A 21,541-nucleotide genomic window follows, 5' to 3' on the forward strand; every position below is an offset into this window, starting at 1 on the left:
TTGCTCTTACCAGAGGCCTGACTACAGTGGCTTATCAGTTCTCTCACATAAAAGAAGTCCAGAGGTAGACAGTTCAGGGCTGATGTGATAGCTTGGGGACATCATTAGGATTCTAGGCTCCTTCTTTCTATTTCCTCTGCCAAGTTGGCTTCCATCCTCAAGATAGAAATGATCCAAGGTGACTGCCAGAGCTCTATCTACTTTCTTCTAGAAAAAGAAGGAAGAGAGGAGGACCCACCCCTCACACTTGAGGAACTTTGTTCCAGGTCATGCAATACACTTGTAGTCATTGACTCTTAACTGGTCACCTGGTCACACCCAACTGCAAAGGAGGCTTAGAAGTGTATTTCAGGCAGCAGTATTCCCTTGCTAAAAAGGAGAGAATATTTGGTAGGCAACTGGCAATCTGTTGACTAGTGTGGGTATGTACCTAAAGTACAAACCTGAAAAGATGAATTAACTGTGGGGGAGGAAAGCTCAAACACTATGCATAGTAAAATAAAAATTTTAAAACACCACAAAGCCTTAAAAAATGTAAATATCAGTTTAAGAGAAGCATATATCACATTTTTTGGAAAAAGAAGTTTGATTATCTACCTGTCTGTCTATCTACTTTTTCAAATAAATAAGAGACCGGGGATATGAACAAGCAACTCAAAAATTAAATAGAAAAGTAGCAATAAAGATATGAAAATATGTTCAGCCTAACTAGCAATCAATGAGATGCAAATTTTGAGAAGCCTGAGAAACTGAATCAGACCGAGAAAAAATAAGTAGAATTAGTGTACCCCATGTGGGTAGTGTGTGAGGAAAAGATATACTGTACCCTGCTGATGGGTATGTAGATTGGTACAACTTTCTGAAGACAGTTTGGCCATATGTAACTTTAAATACTAACGTATTTTTCACCAAAAAAATTTACCATTAGAAATGTATCTTCAGCAAATGATAAGTGCTTTAAAGTAAAACACAAAGATGTTTATTGAAAATTTTTTGAAATACTGAAAGAGCATGAACAATCTAAATGTAAAATAATAGAGAAGGGACTGGTTTAGTAATATATCATGAATCTTACTTGCCTAAACCCACACCAGGGTTAAAGTGGTGTTGTAGCTATGCTTTTATTGGCAAGGAAAGATGAATATAATAAGTTAAAAGGTAGACTATCAATAGTGTATATGGGATGATGCCATTTAAAATATGTATTTACATGAATACACATTTTTTGCATGGTAAAAAATCTAGTAGTGTATGTGGAAATGTTAATAGAGGTCACAACTGCATCATGGAACTATAGGTGATTTTCCTTCCCTTTTGCTTTATATATTTAAAAATTTTTCTTCTCTGGGTAAGTACTACATATATAGTTTTTCAGGTGAATTCTGTTGGGGAGATTGAACTCATACCACTATATAGTATCCTGCTGTTGTTACTATGTAGTATGTAGGAATACCTTACTTCTTCAGGTGTCACTGCATACGGGTCTTGAGGCTATAAACTTCATGAATTTTCTGGGTCTGTTCCAGGTGCTTTCTTTAGATTTGGTAGCAACATCTCAAAATGACACATTCATTATGTTAGAGCTGGCCTCTACTTTATTCATTAAACAGTTGTTTACTGAGCATATACTACATAAGGGAGCTAGAATCCAGCAGGAGCTAAAAAATACTGTTGAGGTCCTCCAGTTATATTCAGTCACGTGGGAGGGACAGACATAAACAAGGAAACTGTGCTGCAGTATAAGTGTGAGATTAGATGGATGCCAGGGTAACTCTAGGAAGAGAGGAAAGATGAAACATGGGCTTGGAGAAGATGGCCAGGGAAGGAGGAACATGTGACTGGAGTATGGAGAGAAAAGTTCGTGGGAGACAGGTGAGGGAGAGGTATGTCATGAGGGTTTGCTTTAAATTGAGAGCTGAGCAAATGTGCAAGTTGAGGAAAAGAATTGGGTAGGGAAGAGTTTGGAGATTAAGGGGAGAGAGGAGTTAATTAATGGAATGAAGTCCATGCGGAGTGGGAAGACAATGGAAACCAATGACAAAGAGAGAGGTAAAAGGAACACCTGTTTCTCCCAGATTGGGCAGGAGTTGCGTAAGGATGAGGCTCAATAAGGATGAACATCTTGCGGGGGTAAGATAGGAGAGTACTTGAACTGAGCTGTAACTAAGAGCGTCCTGGTCCTAGAAATCTTGGAATCTCGAGGGTCTATTTTCTCTCCTAAGACCACTTCTGAACCACCCAATACTCTGGGTATCCCAGAGTGACATGGAGGGCATACTGGCAAATTACACAGTCCCATCCTTGAGTGCTCTTACACAAATTCTGAAAGATCTATAGGAATAGCATACCATGATTTTGTCTCCCTCTCTTTCAGGATATGTTCACAGTACTCACATATATAGTTTTCCTTTTAGGAAAGGAAAAACAATGTGCCCCCCACCGCCACCCAGGCAGAAAGTAGGGACAACTTTGTTGTGAAAAGCACCTGCCACAGCATTGCCTATAAAGAACCATGAGAGTGATTTTGTTGTTCTACAATGAAAACTGAATGTGTGCTAAAACTTGCAGTCAACAAGTAAAAACATATTTAATATTTCAGACTAATCCCTGTGTTCAAGAATTCTTGAAACTACGGAGAGTCAGAAGCCAGTACAGTCATAAACAGAGACCCACACAGATGTCAGAGACTGAGGCCCCAGGAGCTGAAGGAATCTAGCCAAAACCATACATCCAATTAGTGGCAGAGCTGGACTGAAAACCAGACCACCTGTCTCTTAGGTGGGCACGTGTTCCAAATACCCTATGAATTGTATAACTCTGTTCAGAAGCTCTCAGGGGGAAAGGAGATGGGAAGTTGAATGATTAAAGTTAAAGAAATAATTTTGAAAAGTGATAGAAAGAAGGTGAGTTATTAGCAGAGTTCTGAAAGAGAGAATGTGCCCTGGCAAACATTGTGGGAAGGAAATTCAGGCTGGTTCCTGGTAAATATGGTGATTCAGGCAGGGTAGTGCCAAGTTGATTTGCTTAGCTCATTCCAAAGAAAGCAGTGGTCAGAAGGGCTCTTTGGCTATTTTAGCCCATCACCTGCCAAACGGTACTAGAAGATATAGATGCTCAATAAATACTAAATGAATGCATTCCATTCTCAAAAAAAAAAAAAAAAAATCTTTTGGCATAGCCAGGACATCTAATACCAAGGCAAATGAATATAAGGGAACTCCTACTGGGGAATTCAATTCCTTGCAAAACAGCCAGTGCACGGGTTATAGGTTCTCACCACCAAGCACATTTCTGAGGAGGTGAGGAGGACAGGAGGGACAGGATAGATGGCTGAGTGCAGTGGGGAATAGTGATAAGGGGGAGCAGTGAGGTAGCACTTTCTGGTTTTCCTCCTCCTTCTAGCTCACATTGCCCTGATATGATCATTGCTTGGACATCTCTACTATGGAGCAGGGAAGTCTAGAGAGCAAAACAAAGTAACTTCAAGGAAGCCCCAACACCTAACTGTGGAAGACGACTGAAAGCAGAGTACCTATGAACTGGCTGGCTCTTGAGATTTCTCCTGCCATCCACCCCGATGTGCCTGGCAATTACAAGATACTAACAGCCTTGAATCCCCGTGAAGAGCAGCTCCAGTCATGGCAGCTTGGGTAGGTTCTGGACGTACCAGGTAGACCTTGGGGGAACCTGGATATAGGTAGAGCTTAGGCTGCATCACTGTAGGCTTTCTGGCCCGGAGCTTTTCACCCGCAACAGCTCCTCCACCCCACCTGAACTTGCCTGGAGAAGCACAAACTAAGGGAAATCTTTCACTTTCCCCCTGCAGAAAGATAAAGGCCAAGGCTGCTGAGCAATCCAAGAAAATAACACAAGATCCCAAAGTAGAAAATTAGGAGAAATCTGAGAGGCACACATTCTGGGAAAGGCAACCTGTGCCATAGGAAATCTCACTAATGCAACAGAAGGAATGAGAGTTTGAATAAGCATAACAAGTATCCTTAGAAAGATTAGAGAGAATGCTAGAAACATGGCTCTGTCAAAAATAGGTGGTTATGAAGAAGCCCCAAATAAAGAGATTCAATATGGAAAGTTAGTTTTGAAATCAAGAACGCAGTCAATAGGTTGGATAGCAGAAAGGACTCATCTGAAGACTGAATGAATGAGCAGAAGATTGGGTGAGAGAATCTTCCAGTGGCCATCCAAAGTGGGAAAGAAATCAAAACATGAGAAAAGTGAAAACATGGAAAGAATAGAAGAGAAGTTACAACAACTACTTAAAAAGAGTCCCAGTAACAGAAAAACTAAATGAAGGGGAAAAGTACTTGAAAATATTTATAAAAAAGATCTTTTGGTGGCAAATGCCACACTGGGGTGCCATGCTGGTATGGGACATTGGCAGCGGGACAGGTTGTCCCCATGTGGGGTTGGGGAGTATGTGGAAAATGCTGCTGCGAACTTATCACTTCTCTAAAACATAAAATCTGCTTTTGAAAAGTCTCTGCCAAAAAAAAAGGGGGGGGGGAGGGAGGGTGGAGAGAGGAAAACTAGTGCAGAATGATCAAGAGGTTTGACCCCAAGAATACAAAAATGGATCAACATCAGAAAAAGGTATTAATGTAACTCATCACAATAATAAAAAAAGAGAAAAGGGGTATGTTTTTAACAGATGTGAAAAGTATTTGGTGAAAAAGAATTTTTTAGTAAATAAGTATCTTATAAAAATAAACCTATTTGAAAACTATGAAGAAAAAGAAATTTTTTTAGTTTTTTAAAGACTTTCTACCAAAAATCTACAGCAAATATCACCTTATGAAGGTAGGTAGGCACATTCTCTTTAAAATTTGTAACAAGATAAAAACAAAATAGTAAGAGATTTAATTTGAAGATTGGAAGAAGATATTTCACATGTGGAGCTAATAAGATTACTATGTGGAAAATTCAACAAGGGCAGTGGACAAATTACTAAAACTAATTAGAAATTTTAGCAGGCTTGCCAGGAATAAGAATAATACACACAAATTAATGGTAGAATAAATGGTAGAAGATAAGATGCCATTTTAAAGAGCAAAGTCAGAGTATAAAGTGTCTAGGAATTAGCCTGTAACAAAGAATGCATAAAAGCCTTACCTCCATTAAGGAGGAATTGGGGCTTATGAAGAGGAGCTGAATAATTTCAATGAAGCAGCATATTTACAAATGGAACAATTTAACTTAATTCCAATAAAAAGTACCAGCTGAAATTTCTGAGGACTCTGATACACTAATTCTAAAAGCTAAAAGGAAGAATAAAGTGTCATAAATATCCAGGACCACTTTGAAAAATGAAGGGCAAAATGAGGGAAGGACTTTATCAACCAGATAATCAGATATCATAATGCCTAGTAATGTGAACAGTGTGTTCTGGGAAAGAAGTTGACTGCAGACACAAACCCATGAATGTATGGAACTTGGTATATATTAGGGGTGGCATCACGTTTGGAAATATTGACTCACAGTATGGAAAAATATAATAAAATCTATTCCCTTTTAAAAAAAAAAGCCTTTTAGCTAGATTTGGATTAAAAACTTAAATGGGGAAGGTAAAACCAAAAGCCAATAAGAGAAAATGTAGGTCAGTATCTTCATGATCCCAGGTTGGAAGAAATTTGTAAACAAGACTCAAAATGCACAAGCCATAGATAAATTCACCTATATCAAAGTAAATAAAGTAAATACTTATGTGCAACAAACATATCATAAAGTTATCAGAGAGTTGAAAGACTGGAGTATATTTCTAGTGTTGGAAACTAACAAATGATATCTAGAACATAAAACCTATTGCTGTAAATCAGAGAAAAGACAGGAAACTCAACAAAAAACATGAGTGAAGTATATAAGCAGGGAGTTTACAGAGGGGGAAGTCAGATCGCTAGTCATGCATAAAGAGAAGCTTCATAAGAAATTGGAAAACATATTTATTATAAAAATTCGGAAAAACAAAATAAACTGCAGTAAAATGCCCCCTTGCATGTACCAGATTGGTAGAAACTTGAAAGTCGGAGAATACCCAGTGTTGGTGGGGAAATAAGAATCTTCATGCCTTTTTTATTGCAGTGTCAATTGACTGGCTATATTAAAGATCACTTGCTGTGTTTAATGAAATAATGTGTGGATTTACTCTATAATTGAGCAACTCTGTGCAGATATATCCAGAGACACTCTTGCATAGGCTCACATGAGGACATGCCAAAGAATGTTCATTGCATCCTTGTTTGTGTTAGCTGAGTGTTGGAAGGAACCTCCTGATCGTCACTTGGAGACTGGACAGAAAGAGGTTTGAGGTAGCAGTTGGAAGGAATGAGCTGTATTTAAATATAGCAGCAGAATGGACATACTCCAGAAATATAATATTGAGTGGGAAGGAAAAAAGTAAGAAAAAGCATTAAATTTACTCCCAGCACGTTTCATGAAAATACAGAACACAAGCACAAAGCCACACTAACTTTCAAGGATACATAGATATCTAAATAAACATCTGGGAGGTAGCTTAGAAGTATGCATATATCACTACAGCAGTTACCTTTGGGGACACAGAAGTGGAAGATGAAGGGAAAATAATTCTACCAATAACCCTGCACAGGGTCCTTGCACTAATAAAAACAAATCTGAAGGTTGTTTTTTTTTTTAAGATTTTATCTATTTATTTGACAGAGATCACAAGTAGGCAGAGAGGCAAGCAGAGAGAGAGGTGGGGGGGAAGCAGTCTCCCCGCTGAGCAGAGAGCTCGATGCAGGGCTTGATCCCAGGACCCTGAGATCACGATCTGAGCCGGAGGCAGAGACTTAACCCACTGAGCCACCCAGGTGCCCCAAATCTGAAGTTCTTAACAAGAAATTGGTTTTTCCTAACACTTTGGGGGATGAATTGTTTTTTATATCTTTATCCACCTGTGATTTTGTTTTTGTGCTTCCCCCTTTCTCCCCCAAAGGGTTGCTGGCTCCTCGCCAGGTCTCTGCAGATTCGAAGGGTGTGGACAACATTATGGTGACGTGGGAGCCTCCTGGGAAAGCTGCACCTGCTGTCCAGGAGTATGTGGTGGAATGGAGGGAGCCCCATCCCAGGGGTGGCACACAGCCCCCTCTAAACTGGCTGCGGTGTACCCCACTCAACGTGTCGGCTCTGATTTCAGGTATTTAGTTGTTCACCTTCCTCTTAAAAAGCTATTAAGCACCCCCCCCGCTTTTTTTTTTTTTTTAAAGAAAGTGCAGATGGGAACCCAGAACCTTCCTCAATTACAGGCAGTTGCATGAGAGGAACAGTAATGACCTTGAGTCCTTTAGGACACTACCTTAAAACACAGCACTGCAGACATAGAAGACCAGCTGATTGACCAAAGCCTCTAGCATTTATGGATAGTTCATATGCCTGGCACAGAGCCATATAAGACAAATGCTTCATTGACGCACACAAGCTTGGCTGAGAGCTAGGTAGTAACCCGTCAGTGTGACAGGCACCTTCCACGTGGGAGTTTACGAAATTCTCAGAACAATCATGCGCACCAAGTGTTTAACTCTGCCCTTTGTACCGGAGATCTTTCATTCCCAATTCTGTTGTATGTTATGTGTGAGATAATAAATCCAGATTTATCTATATGATAGTTGGTATCCCAGTGCTCAAATCCAAATCTGTCAGTGGTTTCTATCAAGTGATAGAAAGCATCCAAAAAGATACTAAAATGATCAGACAGAACTTTGTCAATGTCACTTTTAGGAATAAACTCAGTGTATTAAAAAGTGCTGTTTCTGGGGCGCCTGGGTGGCTCAGTGGGTTAAGCCGCTGCCTTCGGCTTGGGTCATGATCTCAGGGTCCTGGGATCGAGTCCCGCATCGGGCTCTCTGCTCAGCAGGGAGCCTGCTTCCTCCTCTCTCTCTGCCTGCCTCTCCATCTACTTGTGATTTCTCTCTGTCAAATAAATTAAAAAAAAAAAAAAGTGCTGTTTCTGCAGCTAGACTATCTGGGTTTAAGCCCTGGCTCTGTCACTTACTAGGTTGTGTGACCTAGGGCAAATTACTTAATGTCTCTCTGCCTCAGTTTCCTTACTGTCAAATGAGGAAAATAATAATACCTACCTCATTGGGTTATTGTGAGGACTGACTGAATTAATGGAGAAAAAACATTATGAACAATGCCTCACACATTTTAAGTACTCAATAATTTAGCTGTCACTGTTACTGTTATATGTGACAGGGCTAAGATTTTCATAGGTTTTCAAACTCTAAACTCTATAATATTTTTATTACACCATGGCCATCATTACATCTCCCCAAGGGGATACACACGCCCTACCTATGGAGACAAGACAAATGGAATAAACAGACCACACTACCAAACAATATGTGAGCTAGTCCTTAACCGTGAGCCTCTTGTATAGGTTAGCTGTTCAGACTCGTAGTGGGTTGTGTTCAGTTATTCACTACACCTAAAGATGGTGTTGTCTAGATAACCCAAAGAATATCAGAAGAAGATGAACATGTTATTGGGGTTCTGGAACTTTTAATATGGAAACCATTTGGGGCGCCTAAGTGACTCAGTTGGTTAAGCATCTCTCATCTCAGCTCAGGTCTTGCCCTCAGGGTTATGAGTTCAAGCCCCGCACCAGGTTCCATGCTGGGTATAGAGCCTACTTTATAGTAATAATACTAGTAATAGTAGTAGTAATAATGTGGGAACCATTCATCCTGTAGAAAAGAATTGTAGATGATTGTAGATGTGGGTGGGCAGTTTGATGGCTGTTGCTGGCTTTGATGTATATGTGGGAAAGACTATGTGTCCTTTGTTGCTCTGGAGAATGAAACTAAGTCCTCTACATAGACATTATAAACCAGATATCAGCTCAGTTTTGAGAAAGAAATTGCCTTACATGTGAGAGTCTCTAAGGTTGGCCCTCAGAGCGATGTGTTCCCTGTCCCTAGAACTGTTGCAGTAGAAGCAACTTCCCTTTAGCGCTGTTACGCCTATCAGATCAAATGAAACAGTGGATAGAAAAGGCATTTACTGAATTCCAAACTGCTACAAAATTGTAAACGCTTATTATAAACTATATTAGGATTGACCTCTTTGGGGTAGTTTAGACCCTGTGGCCCCTATAGTTTCTTACTTTTAGAATTTCTGTAATAACACTCAAATACCATTAAGAGAGATGATAAGAGAGAATGTTTTGCATATTTAGGGAACTAAAAGATTTTTAAGCACTTTAGAAATACTCATTTGAATGAAATCAGTATAATACTGGGTAAAATAACTTTGTTAATTAAACTTGTTCCCCTGCTTGAAAACACTTGCTTGGCTATTAGTGTTGATGTTACATTCTGGAAATAAACACTTAAAAAGTTAAGTAATTCATATTTATGAATTCAGTATGGCACTCTCCAGTCAGTAAGGTGACTCCTTGCCATTAGGATCCTCACCAGCCTTTTCCCAGCTGCCAGGGCATCACTGGTGTTTTGGAGTATATTCTGGAGGCCAGAACACAGTCCAGCTCTTGGGCTGTAGGTTGGTTGTAAGCTAGAGACCGTCAGTACTGTCTTTTGTGGGTAAAAATGATTCTAACCATACAGAGCCACTCCTTTTACAAATATGTCAGAATCCGTAGGTGTCTAGAAATGCCTTCCCCGATGCCTGGGCTTCTGCCTGCTCCCACTCTATTTCCTCAGTGATGACTCCTCGTTATTGATCATTTAATGTTTGTCCTCTCCCATACTTAATAGATGAAAATAGCTTTTGACAAAATATCCACCAAAGAGGTAGTTTATAAATATGAGTCAGAGCCCTTGCCCAAGGATGGGAGGTATATATGTAGGCACAGGAGTAGTGGGAAATGAGCCTGGAAGTTGGGGCCAGTGTGTAGAAAGAAAGAAAAATCTCAGGAATGTGGATGTTGTACACTAGACAGCAAAGCTAAGGACTTTCTAAGGTGAACTTCTGAAGGCTAATGATTAGGACATGTTTGTGTAAGAACTAGCCAATAAAACAGGGATCCCTAAAGTCCGAACCAGGGAACAAGCTTTTTAGGACTCTTTTCTTCATACAAAGGGAAATATCAGCTAAGTTAAGAGCCACACTTTCTTCCCTCCTCCACTAAGGATAGGCTGTTCACAAGAAACCCACAGCTTCTGATGCAGCAGTCTCAAGGCCTCTGCCCTGAACTCACGTTTTGCATGGCAAAATGAAATGATACTAATTGCTTAATGAGCTCCTCTGGAATTCCCACACCTGCACATGACATGGTGGCTGGTCGGCTGCTTCCAGGACTAGAGACAGCGGCCAGGCCCAACCCTCTCCCAAATGAAATATGATTCCATGTTCCAAGTTGCCCTTTTGGCTTCTGGGTCTGCCTGCCATGGCGAAGAATCTTTGGATGACTAAACTAAGCGGACTGTGTCCTTCTCTCCATATCACTTGGTTCATGAATACATGAACCAAGTATCACATGGAGTGATACTACTCCTTGTAGTCTCTTCTGACAGTATTGTTGCCATCTGAGCTTTATGTGATACTTGCTGGGATAGTTAAGGGACAATGGATTTTCATATAAAACACACATTATTTAGTAAATTATCCTGTGATATAAAATTCCTCTTCCTCAAAAATAAAATGTTACACCCTAATCAATTGTCAGTGGAGGGGACCAGATCTGTTCATGGCAGGACGTTAAACACTGTGGGAGAGAGTGATTACTCTGACCATGTGACCCTATCATTGTCTAGTAAGGATTCTCTCTCATTTCCCATTAAATTTCCTTGGGAATTTAAAGCTATGTTATGCACAGTATCTGTGAAAAGGGCCTTTTCTTTTCCTTTTAAAGAATTGTATTTATTTATTTGACAGAGAGAGACACAGCGAAAGAGGGAACACAAGCAGGGGGAGCTGGAGAGGGAGAAGCAGGCTTCCGGCTGAGCAGGGAGCCAGGACCTTGGGATCAAGACCCAAGCCAAAGGCAGACACAGAACCGCATAAGGACTGAGCCACCCAGGTGCCCCAAAAAGAGCCGTTTCTTTACAAGAAGTAGAATCTGAAATTCATGGAAATAAGGAGTTTTGACAGGAAAGAGCAACTTGCCAGCCAACTTCATGACCGACAGAAAATTGCAAAGTTTGGCATTTTAAAAGCGAGGAATTAGCATTACCATTCTTAGGTATCCTGCTAATCTCCAGGCTGTGAAGCAAGTGAAATCTGACTGGAGCTGAGGGGAGCTCAGGGGAAGAGGGCAGCAGGAGAGGCTGCATTGCCCTGAGCTGTCCCAGTGTGTCCCAGCCGCATGGGGCAGATCCCCATAAGCATCCCTGGAGTGAGAAGGCCCGTCCAGGTTCTGTGCTGGAAAACACCAGCCGCACTTCTCTATAAATAGCAAACGATTGGTTTGTAGAAGTCCATGGTTCTTCTTTCTTTTTCTTTTTCTTGAAAGTGACTTCTGAGGTGCCTGGGTGGCTCAGTGGGTTAAAGCCTCTGCCTTCGGCTCGGGTCATGATCCCAGGGTCCTGGAATGAGCCCCACATCAGGCTCTCTGCTCAGCAGGGATCCTGCTACCCCCTCCCTCTCTCTGCCTGCCTCTCTGCCTACTTCTGATCTCTGTCAAATAAATAAATAAAATCTTAAAAAAGAGAGAGAGAGAGAAAGTGACTTCTGTTTCAAAAGCAGTCTGTGTGGTTATATTTAGATCTTTGTTGGAATTGGAATAGCTTTTGTCTCCTTGATTGTGATGACCCTGAAAAGACACTTCAGGTTGGCCTGTCGGTTCACCATTAGGTGAACTTGGGCTTGGTGGTGGGAGCAGTGGCTTCCTGAAGCCATTGACGTGGCAAACAGGATGCTGAGATTTTGTGACTTAGGTCATCCCTTCACCCTCAGCCCAGACTGTCCTTGAACTATCTTCAAATGAAGGAGAGCAAAATGGATGCCTTGAATGCATCCATATCAGATACTTAAATGTCTCCCTTCAGTGACTTACATATGATGCCAAACCTGTTATAAGAACTCCCTTTTCCCCACAGAGAACATAAAACCCTACAACTGTTATGAAATCAGCGTGTGTGCGATATCCGGGGACCAGAGAGGGTGCACCTCCATCCGGGGTAACTCGAAGCACAAACGTGAGTCTTGGGACCTTTTGCCAAATTTTGCTTTTGTTCAACAGTTTCGATTTGGAGGGTTACAAAAGCCGCCTGTGTTCTACTTTGCAGCACCACGGAGTGGCCCCCACATTAATGCCATCTCAGAGGAAAAGGGGAGTATGGTAATTTCGTGGAACAAAATTCCAGCCCAGGAGCAAATGGGCTGCCTCCTCCATTACAGGATATACTGGAAGGAACAGGACTCCAATTCCCAGCCTCAAGTGTGCGGTATGTGGGAGAGACAAATGCAGTGCATCTTTCTCATTTAGGTGTCGGGGACATGTAACATCACGCATATGCATCCTGACAGGTACTAGCGCTGTGAGCGGCACATAGTAGATGCTTACTAAATATCCATGAAATTAATTGGATGAAGAAAAATAAAAGATATAAACACACACACGCACACAGAGTGACTGACTATGTTAGTGCCCAGCAAGTAGAAGTGAAGGGGATGGACTAGCCTCTTAGGAATGGCTCAGACGACATTTGGTGAGATGGCATTTCAGAAAGCAGTAACAGCACTTGAATACTATTATGCAGACCCTTGAGGTTTGCAAGGGATGAGTTGGGAGAAATTTTGAATCCTCACATTTGTAAATACTATCATAGCATATTATTTTCTCCTTAAAATAGGTAAAATACAATACAGGGTAAGTAACTTCTTTTGACCTGCAATTATTCTGTAACTCTAAAACGAAAGCAATTAAATTCTGGCTGGGACATTATCTCAGATGATTTCATCTCTCATTTATGTAGCAGCTCCAAGTTCCTTGCCAGATTTGATGTTCTAATCTTTGATTTATTCAGAGTCGTGTTTTTTTTTTTTTTTTTCTTCCTGGCTTGACCTTCTTTTTATTTCATAAGCAAGCTGGCTTTCTTTCAGGAGCATTTATCATAAAGAAGCAATATTTTTATTCCTTCGTGAGAACTGTTAGGTCCAGGAAGAATGCAGCAAATCTACTCTGAGATGTGGGCTCCAGAGAGCTGTCTGCAAGAGGGACTTTTACCTGGGAGATTGGACAGGATGGTCCTTTCTCTTGACCTTAGCAGATCTTCAATATTGATTTTTCAATATTGATTTTCAATATTGATTTATATAATAAAAATAAACTAGCATTAAGAGTGCTAGTTAATGCTAGCACTTAATGCTAGTTTATTTTTATTATATAAATAACCCTTGCACATGGTAAAAGCATTCAAATAGTTGAGAAACTATACAATGGAAATTATCTCTTCCTTCACTCTTAGGTTATAGCAGTGTTTCACATGTTCTTCCAGAAAAAAAACCTTAATGCACATTAAAGCATATATTTGGGATCATCATCTATATTCTGATCTATACCTTGCTTTTTACCTCTCAATAATATATCAGTCCACATCAGTATGTATGGATTTGCATCACTCTTTTTTAACAAAAGCTCTATATAATTCTATTAGTCACTTAACAAATCCACCATTGGTAAATAGAACCTATCACTGGACAAAGCTGCTTCCTACTGGGCCTATATGGATAAGTCAGTCCAGAAATGCACCCCAGAACCTGGTGACTTCATTGGCCTCTTTGTGGGCCATTTGGAATTCTCCACTTGAAATGTGGAGAATTCCTCCCACCCCCAACTGTCATTTTGGCAGAATTAAGACCACGATGCCTATTAACAATCAACACAGTCAATTGGTTCTTAAAGCTACTCTTAGACATGTTGAAGAAAATCTCTATCTTATTCTATCACAAATCTGATGAATCTAAAGTCTATGTAAGGGCATTTGAAGTTTTATTTATTTATTTATTTATTTATTTATTAATTTGAACACCCAACTCGACCCCAAGATCAAGAGTGGCACACTCTAGGGACTGAGCCAGTCAGGCACCCCCTATGTAAGGGCATTTTAAAATAAGTTGAAAGGAGGTAGAGATTCAAAATCCTACTTCACACCGGTTTAAAATAAGTTTTCCTTTTGCTCAGTAAGCACTTGGTGATGAATCAGACCTGTGCCCTGTCTTCCGAGAGCTCTGGGTCTACGGAGGGAGATGGAGAGGTCCACAAAAGTGATGTAACCGCTAGAATTAAGGACTGATAGCTCCCTACTGTATTTGGTAACCAGCAATCATTGGCAGACCCACAAGTACAGTTTCCGGATAGTGGTAGAGGGCAGCAAGTGAGGACATGGGAAAAAGACGTCCAAGAGACATCACAAATGGAAGAGGAAGATGGAGCACCAAGGAGGAAGGGGCCCTGTCCTCTGTCGTTGGGTGCTACCTGCCCCAGGCAGCAGCACAAAGGGAGCCTGGGGAGTGCAGTAGGAGTACATAGTTGGCTTGAGCAGAAAGGAGGGGTGCAGCTGCACAGTGTTAGTATCTTGCTCAGGGGATTCTGGTGTACAGCCGCTCCACTGGATACATGCCAACACTGCCGTGGGTTCCAAGAGCATATGTCTCTACCGGTGCACACATTGTGCATTGTTACTTCCTGGCTGTTTTTGTCAACAGTTTCAAAGCAGCTGGAAGGAAGAAGCCCTGGCGGTTTGCTCATAGTCTCCCTGTACCTACTATACTGTCAGGCATACAGGAGGTGTACGTAAAAACAGTATTTGTTGACCGACACATGAGTGAATACTGCCCCACACTTGTTAAACCAGTGGAGACTGTCAGGTTAGAACTAGTTTGCGGTAACTGCAGCTAAGTTTTGTCTGGTAGTACTTGACCTTCCTAGCTGCAGCCTTTCAAAAGATTGGTAACTATCCCATCTTCCTAAACTGGTGCCTCCTCATTTCATGACCGGAGCCTAAAATTTCAGACCCCTCTGGATTGAATGCCCCTCTTTATCTCTGCCGGAGATCACAGTCTGGACCAGGCAGCAGAACCAGTATTTCTGGCATGACTTCTTTCTCCCATTACTCAACACAAATTCTTTTGCCAAACTGCTGGCTCCATCAACCACCTCACTGCTCCCTCCACAGAGTTACGATTTTTGTTCTTCAAATATGTGCGGGCGCGCGCACGTGCATGTGTGTGTGTGTGTGTGTATGTGTGTTTGCATGTCAACTTCTTTGACCATTCTTTGACCAGCAAACCATTCAAATCCCTTCCCTTCTGTTTTGAGGTCTCATTTCACTCTCAGAGCTGGAGATGCCTTCACGCAGTTAGACAGCTGACTCGGAGGCTCCCTGATGCTTTGCTATGGCAAGATGAGCAGAAGGTCTCTCCAAAATTAATTTTTTAATCCCCTGCCTTAGGAATAAGGAAAGAGATTTTTTGAGTTCAATCAGACTGGTTAAGTCTGTGCAAACAATTTCATCAGGTTAGAGTTGGCTTGCAATTTTCTACATGGTACTTTTTTCTCAACAGGATGTTGAATATAGAGAGTGCTCTGATAGTCACAGCTGTTATGTAATCTGCTCAGGCCTCACCCCCTTTGGGTGAAGTGACCATGATATTACAGGACTCCTTCTTGCTGGTTACCCATAGTAAACACAGGTGTGGGAATACAAGAGGTCTGTTTTCCCCACTAGATGGTGAACACTTTGAGGAAGATTCTGTGCCTTTGTATATGTGGTGACTTGTCAAGAGCACAAGCTCAATAAATATTTGTGACTATTGAAATAAATTTAGCAAACAGGAGTGTTGTCTGACCTACCCTGGGGTTTGTGACCTGGTAACTGATGTTGAGGCTCAAAGTGCTGGGTTCTAGTTTCCACTTTGATCACCAGCACAGATGCATCTGCTGAATGAGCCAGGAGGCTACCCCTGCCAAAGTTCTGCCCTTGATCTTTTAGTCCCCCTGCTCCCATATCCCCAGCTTTTGAGAAGCCACTCCAAAACCCACACCTGGAAGATCACTGGAGAAGATTGCCTACAGAAGATTGTACTACAGGAGGAGAAAAACAACATCCGTGCATTGCCCAAAAAACACAACATCTTCCTTGCTGAGACTCTGTAGGAGTGTTGAGAGCAAAAGGGACCAATAATCTAGGCTTAAACCACCAAGTAAATCTAATTTAAGTACCATTGCTCCCACTTTTAGGTTTTATGTCAAATTAAAGCACATCATTATATTAAACCCATTAAGACCAGTATCCAGGATCTACCAAAAAAAGCAGAAAACAAAAATTAATGTTACTTAACTGTCTATTAACTGCCAAACTTAGCTTGCTTAAAAATTCTATTGAAAACAATTTGTGTATTTAATTTCCTCCCCCCAAATTTTCAAAGATATCTTAAAACGTTGGAAACATTATAGTCATGGGAAATAAAAGGAGTTACTACAGCTAAATAATTTCAGAAGCAGAATGATAGGGGCGCCTGGATGGCTCAGTCGGTTAAGTGTCTGTTTTTGGCTCACGTCATGATCCTCGGGGATGGAATCCTGCCTGGGCCTCCGTGCTCAGCGAGGAGTATGCTTCTCCCTCTCCCTCTGCCGCTTCTGACTCTTGCTTTTGCGCATGCACAAGCTCAGTCTTTCAAATAAAATCTTAAAAAAAAAAAAAAAAGGCAGAGTGATAAAAGTTCTTTCAAAAGATTTTATCACAGAAAATATATTTAATTATTTTGGTATGCTGTGAAGTAGGACCACCATAAATGACAGTGTCTAGAGCCTATCAAAGTACTAAGTACTAATGAATTAGTACTTGTAAAACAGCAATGTGCTTTTCTCTTTCAAATTAAATAAAGCTTTAACAACAACAATAAAAATAAGTAAAAGCTCACATTCAAATATTTCCTTTAATACGTGCCTTTCTTCTTTTATCTTTATCCTTCTTTCAGAAATTCCCTACAGGGTATCCCCCAATTCACATTCAATAGACAACCTGCAGCCCAGAGTGACATATGTCCTGTGGATGACAGCTCTGACAGCTGCTGGGGAAAGCCCCCCAGGAAACGAGAGGGAGTTTTGTCTGCAAGGTAAGAAATAACTTCAAAGATGGTGTGTCCACCCTGGAACCCTACGTGGGCATACACTCCCACTATGTCTGGCATAGAAATGATCAGTTTCTCTCATTCATCAGTTACCTTCTTGCTGCTACACCTTTCCACTTGCTGTTTCCTTTAAATGGAGTACCCTATCACTTCATGGTTTGCTTGGAGATAGTACCTACTTACCTTTCAAAACTCAGTCTAAATGTTTCCTCCTCCAGGAAACCCTCCCAAATGCATCAACATAATTCCTTCATAATGCACTACATTTGACCCCTATTCAAAACTCTGAATCCAATAGGCAGGAACTGGTATCTGTTTATCTTCAAGGTCTAGTATGGTACTTGTTCACTAAATAACTGTTCCAGTGCCCAATGAGAATAATCTCAGTAATAGCAGCTACTTCATATCAGATAGTTACTATGCAGCAGTCATTGTGTTAAGTACTTTGCATACTGTGGTTATTTTGCTAGGGCTCTTGTAACAAAGGGCCACAAACTGAGTGGCTTAAACAATAGTAATTTATTTTCTCACACTTGTGGAAGTCTTGAGTTCAAGGTGTCGGCGGAGTTGTTTCTTCTGAGGGCTATGAGAGAATCAGCTCCCTGCTTCTCCCCTCCAAGTTGAGTGGCAGTCTTTGATGTTCCTTGGCTTATAAACCGTTGTCTTCATCTTCACATGGAATTCTCCTTGTGTGTGTCTTTGTTCAAATTTCCTTTTTTTAAAAGGACACTGATCATACTGGATTAGGGCCACCCTACTCCAGTCTGACCTTATCTTAACTGATTACATCTGCAGTGATCCCATTTCCAAATACGGTCACTTTCTGAGGTACTGGAGGTTAGAACTTCAACATAGGATTTTGGGGGTGGGAGGACACAATTCAGTCTGTGTAACACATACTTTTACTCATTTAATCCTGACCACAGCCACATGAAGTGTCTGCTTTACATGATTGTACCTGGCTACAGTACCAGGAGGCACTCTATTCAAAATGAATAAAGAAATATGGAATGAGGATGCCTTTTTATAAGGCCAAGAAGGTACAGAAAATTACCCAAAGTCATATAAGTGGCAAATGGTAGAACTACAGTTCAAACTTAGATTTTAGTGACTTCAGTTAAATTGGAGTACATAAATAAGTGACCTAGCTAGCATGGGCTTCCCTCTGCGGGCTAAGTTGTGCTGTTCTCTCAGGCAGCACCTGTCTGCATCTGCTCCAAGCATGAAACAAGCTGTTCTTTTGCTTTGCAACATGGGGTATTAGGTTGATCATTCGGGACTTTGTTGTTCTATGCCAGGTACTTCTCCACTGGGAAAGCTGACAAAGCCCATCTCCTAGTACTCCCATGGAAGCTAACTTGTGAGGGATTAATTGGATTAACGACTCAGCATCTTTCTACTTGTGGTACTCCAGACTTGTCCCATCTGCCCAGGAAGGACGGCAGATGCTAAGGAAATGTCAGATCGTGCTGATTGAGTGGTGGGAGTAGCAAAGCTGCCTGCATCAACTTCCCCCCGCCCCCTTCAGCCCCGTGACACACCTCTCATGGGGGCTGGCAGGGCTGTGGCTTCTCATCCCTCCTTGCTCACCCTCTCTCCCCCAGGTCCCCACCTCTACCTGCCCTGCTGTGGAACAGAAGAATCTTTCTACAAGACACCCTGCTCCATGCTGACATTCCACTTCCTGTGGTTCCCCAAGGCCCTTTAAGCCGAAATTCAAACTGCTCCCTCCCCAAGCCCAGCACGATCTGCTCCTGTTCACCTGTGTAGCTTCATCCTCTGCCATACGCTCATCACTTATACTTGAAAGCAAGACCAGACTACCTGTAGTTGCCGGAAAGTGCCACTCTGTTTGCTCTTTACATGCCTTTGCCTAATTGTGTCTAGTCTGCCTCCCTAACTTGTCTGCTTTGCTGGCTCCATCCTTCAGATCTTTCACTTTTCACATCGTGTCTTTGGGAGAACACCCTGGGCTCCCCTTGATGTCATTTCCCATGCTGATCCCTGCTACACTGCCTTGTACATCTTTATGTATACCCCATGGCATCATGGTTTATTTACATGTTTACACATGTCTCCTGGACTAGATTCATGACTTAAGACAGCAGAGCCGATGTCCTAGTCATCTGTGCATCCCAGCACCCAAGAGGGCCTAATGTGTTAATACTCATTAACTGGATGAATTAATGAAGAATCCTAACACATTGCAAACTGCATAGTCATAGCAAGGAATCAGAACAATTTCAAAGACCCTACTAAAACAGAAGGCTTTCCCTTGGGGCGCCTAGGTGGCTCAGTGGGTTAAACTTCTGCCTTCGGCTCAGGTCATGGTCTCAGGGTCCTAGAATCAAGCCCTGCATAGGGCTCTCTGCTCAGCAGGGAGCCTGCCTCCCCCCCATCTCTCTGCCTGCCTCTCTGCCTACTTGTGATCTCTCAATAAAATCTTAAAACAAACAAACAAAAAAAAAACAGAAAGCTTTTCCAATGGCTTGGTGAAATAGGTCATAACATTTCTCAAGGGCTGCTTATATTCAGATACATTGCCATGTGCTTCATATGCACCATCTCTAATCTTCACAGCAACCTGTAAGGTAGACGTCATCATTCAACCTTTATAGATCAAGAATCTGAAGTCCACTGATCACACAGCTGTCAGTGGCAAAGTCAGGACTAGAATTCGGGCCTCCCTGTTCACAGCCAATGCTTTGTATACCACACCCCCTTCTCCTTCTGCCCCTGTTAGAGGAAGGAGCCCTTGTAGGGCTGGAGCCCCTTCCTTAGAACCATAGGCCCCTTTTACCCAACTGAAGGAACAAAACCAAGTTGACCTTGTTCTTGAGCCTGGCTATCCAGTAGGTGGGTAGGTGGGTAGGTGCCAGAGGGCTCACGAAAATGTCTTTTTACATGTTCATTGCAGATAACTAAGTCACAGGGTTTGCTAACTTTTCAGGTAAAGCCAATTGGAGTCTGTTTGTGGCACCAAGCATTTGTGTTGCTGTCGTCATAGTGAGCATTTTCTCAATGCGTTACTTCCGACAAAAGTGAGTTGGTTACATTTTCAAATTTCAGTAAATTTACTTTTTTAATGATAATAGCTGTTGCCACTATGGGTCAGAGAAATGGGTTTTCTCAAACATTTCTGGTAGCAGATTAAATTTATTCTACTTTCTTGGACAACAGTGTATATTAATTTAAAAAAATTGAAAGATACTGGGGCACCTGGGTAGCCCAGTCAGTTAAGCATCTGCCGTCAGCTCAGGTCATGAACCCAGGGTCCTGGAATCGAGCCCCACATCATGCTCCCTGCTCTGTAGGAAGCCTGCTTCTCCCTCTGCCTGCCGCTTCCCCTGCTTGGGCTGTCAATAAATAAAATCTTTAAAAAAAATTAAAACATACCTATGACCTAGCAATTTGTAAGAAGAAACTTATTACAAGTGTTTCGTAAGTATATGCATATATTTAGTGGCAAATATGTTCACCGAATTATTTTTCATTAAGGGAGAACAATTTGAAACAACCTAAATGCCCAGTGATATGGGACTGGTTTCCTACATCAAATTGTATCTCATGCTGTATGGCATATTATATCCATTAAAGAGGTAGAAGAAAATTAAATGGTTAACATTTGCAATATTACATGTTAAAAAGGTTGTAAAGAATTACATACTTTCACTTTTTAAAAAGTACACACACACACACACACACACCTATATGCAAGATAGATCAGCTAGCATTAAATTTGGTTCTATGGAACATAAAAAGCCAATTATAGGACTTAAACTAGCTGAGTTTCTCACCCAAGTTAACGATGTAAACTTAGGTTGAGGACTGGTATAGTAGCAATGTAGTCATTAGGGATCTAGGCTCTTTCTGTCATTTTGTGCCACTATCCTCTCTTGGCTTTCATCCCTTGGCTCACTTCATGGTCCAATGACTGCAGGAACTGTAGTCGTCATGCCTGCATTCTTCAACTACAGGCAGAAGGAGGGAAAGCACCCACATATCCCTGTTCAGGAGCCTTTACATGAAAAAGTTAGGACACTTTTGGTTACACCACATTGGCCAGAATGTGGTAGGGTAAGGGAAACTTAAAACTGTTGTCTTACATCTAGGCTCATTGTCATCCCAGTATATCAGGGTCCTCTACCTAAGGAAGAAGGTCGAGTATTAGGAAGTGATTAATACTCTCTATCTCAGAGATATGCACCAAAATGTTAATGGTGGTTCTATCAGAGGATAGAATAACAGGTGATTGTAGTCCTGTTTAACTATTTTCTACATTTCTTTAAACAGATATGATTTTGTAAAGAGAATTTTTTAATGAGTTATTCGATACAGAGTTTTTTCCAAATGTATAAAGTAAGAAGAGGTCAAAATAATACAAGCTCAAAGTCATTCTACTAGCCATTGAACTTGACTGAAAAGCTTTGCATTTATTGAAGCTCCCATGTGTGATAGATACTTCAAAGCAGAG

General features: G+C 41.4%; 1 protein-coding gene across 1 annotated transcript in view; it reads left to right on the forward strand.

Annotated features, from left to right (window-relative positions):
• The window catches only part of IL12RB2 (interleukin 12 receptor subunit beta 2), a 66,056-nt gene that overhangs the window by 37,353 nt on the left and 7,162 nt on the right, over positions 1-21,541 (forward strand). Inside the window, exons 10-14 of the mRNA XM_044238435.1 lie at positions 6,968-7,168; positions 12,030-12,128; positions 12,219-12,377; positions 16,915-17,052; positions 20,018-20,108. Coding sequence (XP_044094370.1) covers positions 6,968-7,168; positions 12,030-12,128; positions 12,219-12,377; positions 16,915-17,052; positions 20,018-20,108 — 688 coding nt within the window. The remainder of the gene's footprint in view (positions 1-6,967; positions 7,169-12,029; positions 12,129-12,218; positions 12,378-16,914; positions 17,053-20,017; positions 20,109-21,541) is intronic.

The sequence above is a fragment of the Neovison vison genome, chromosome 2 (assembly GCF_020171115.1).
Source record: "Neovison vison isolate M4711 chromosome 2, ASM_NN_V1, whole genome shotgun sequence".
Classification (NCBI taxonomy): domain Eukaryota; kingdom Metazoa; phylum Chordata; class Mammalia; order Carnivora; family Mustelidae; genus Neogale; species Neogale vison.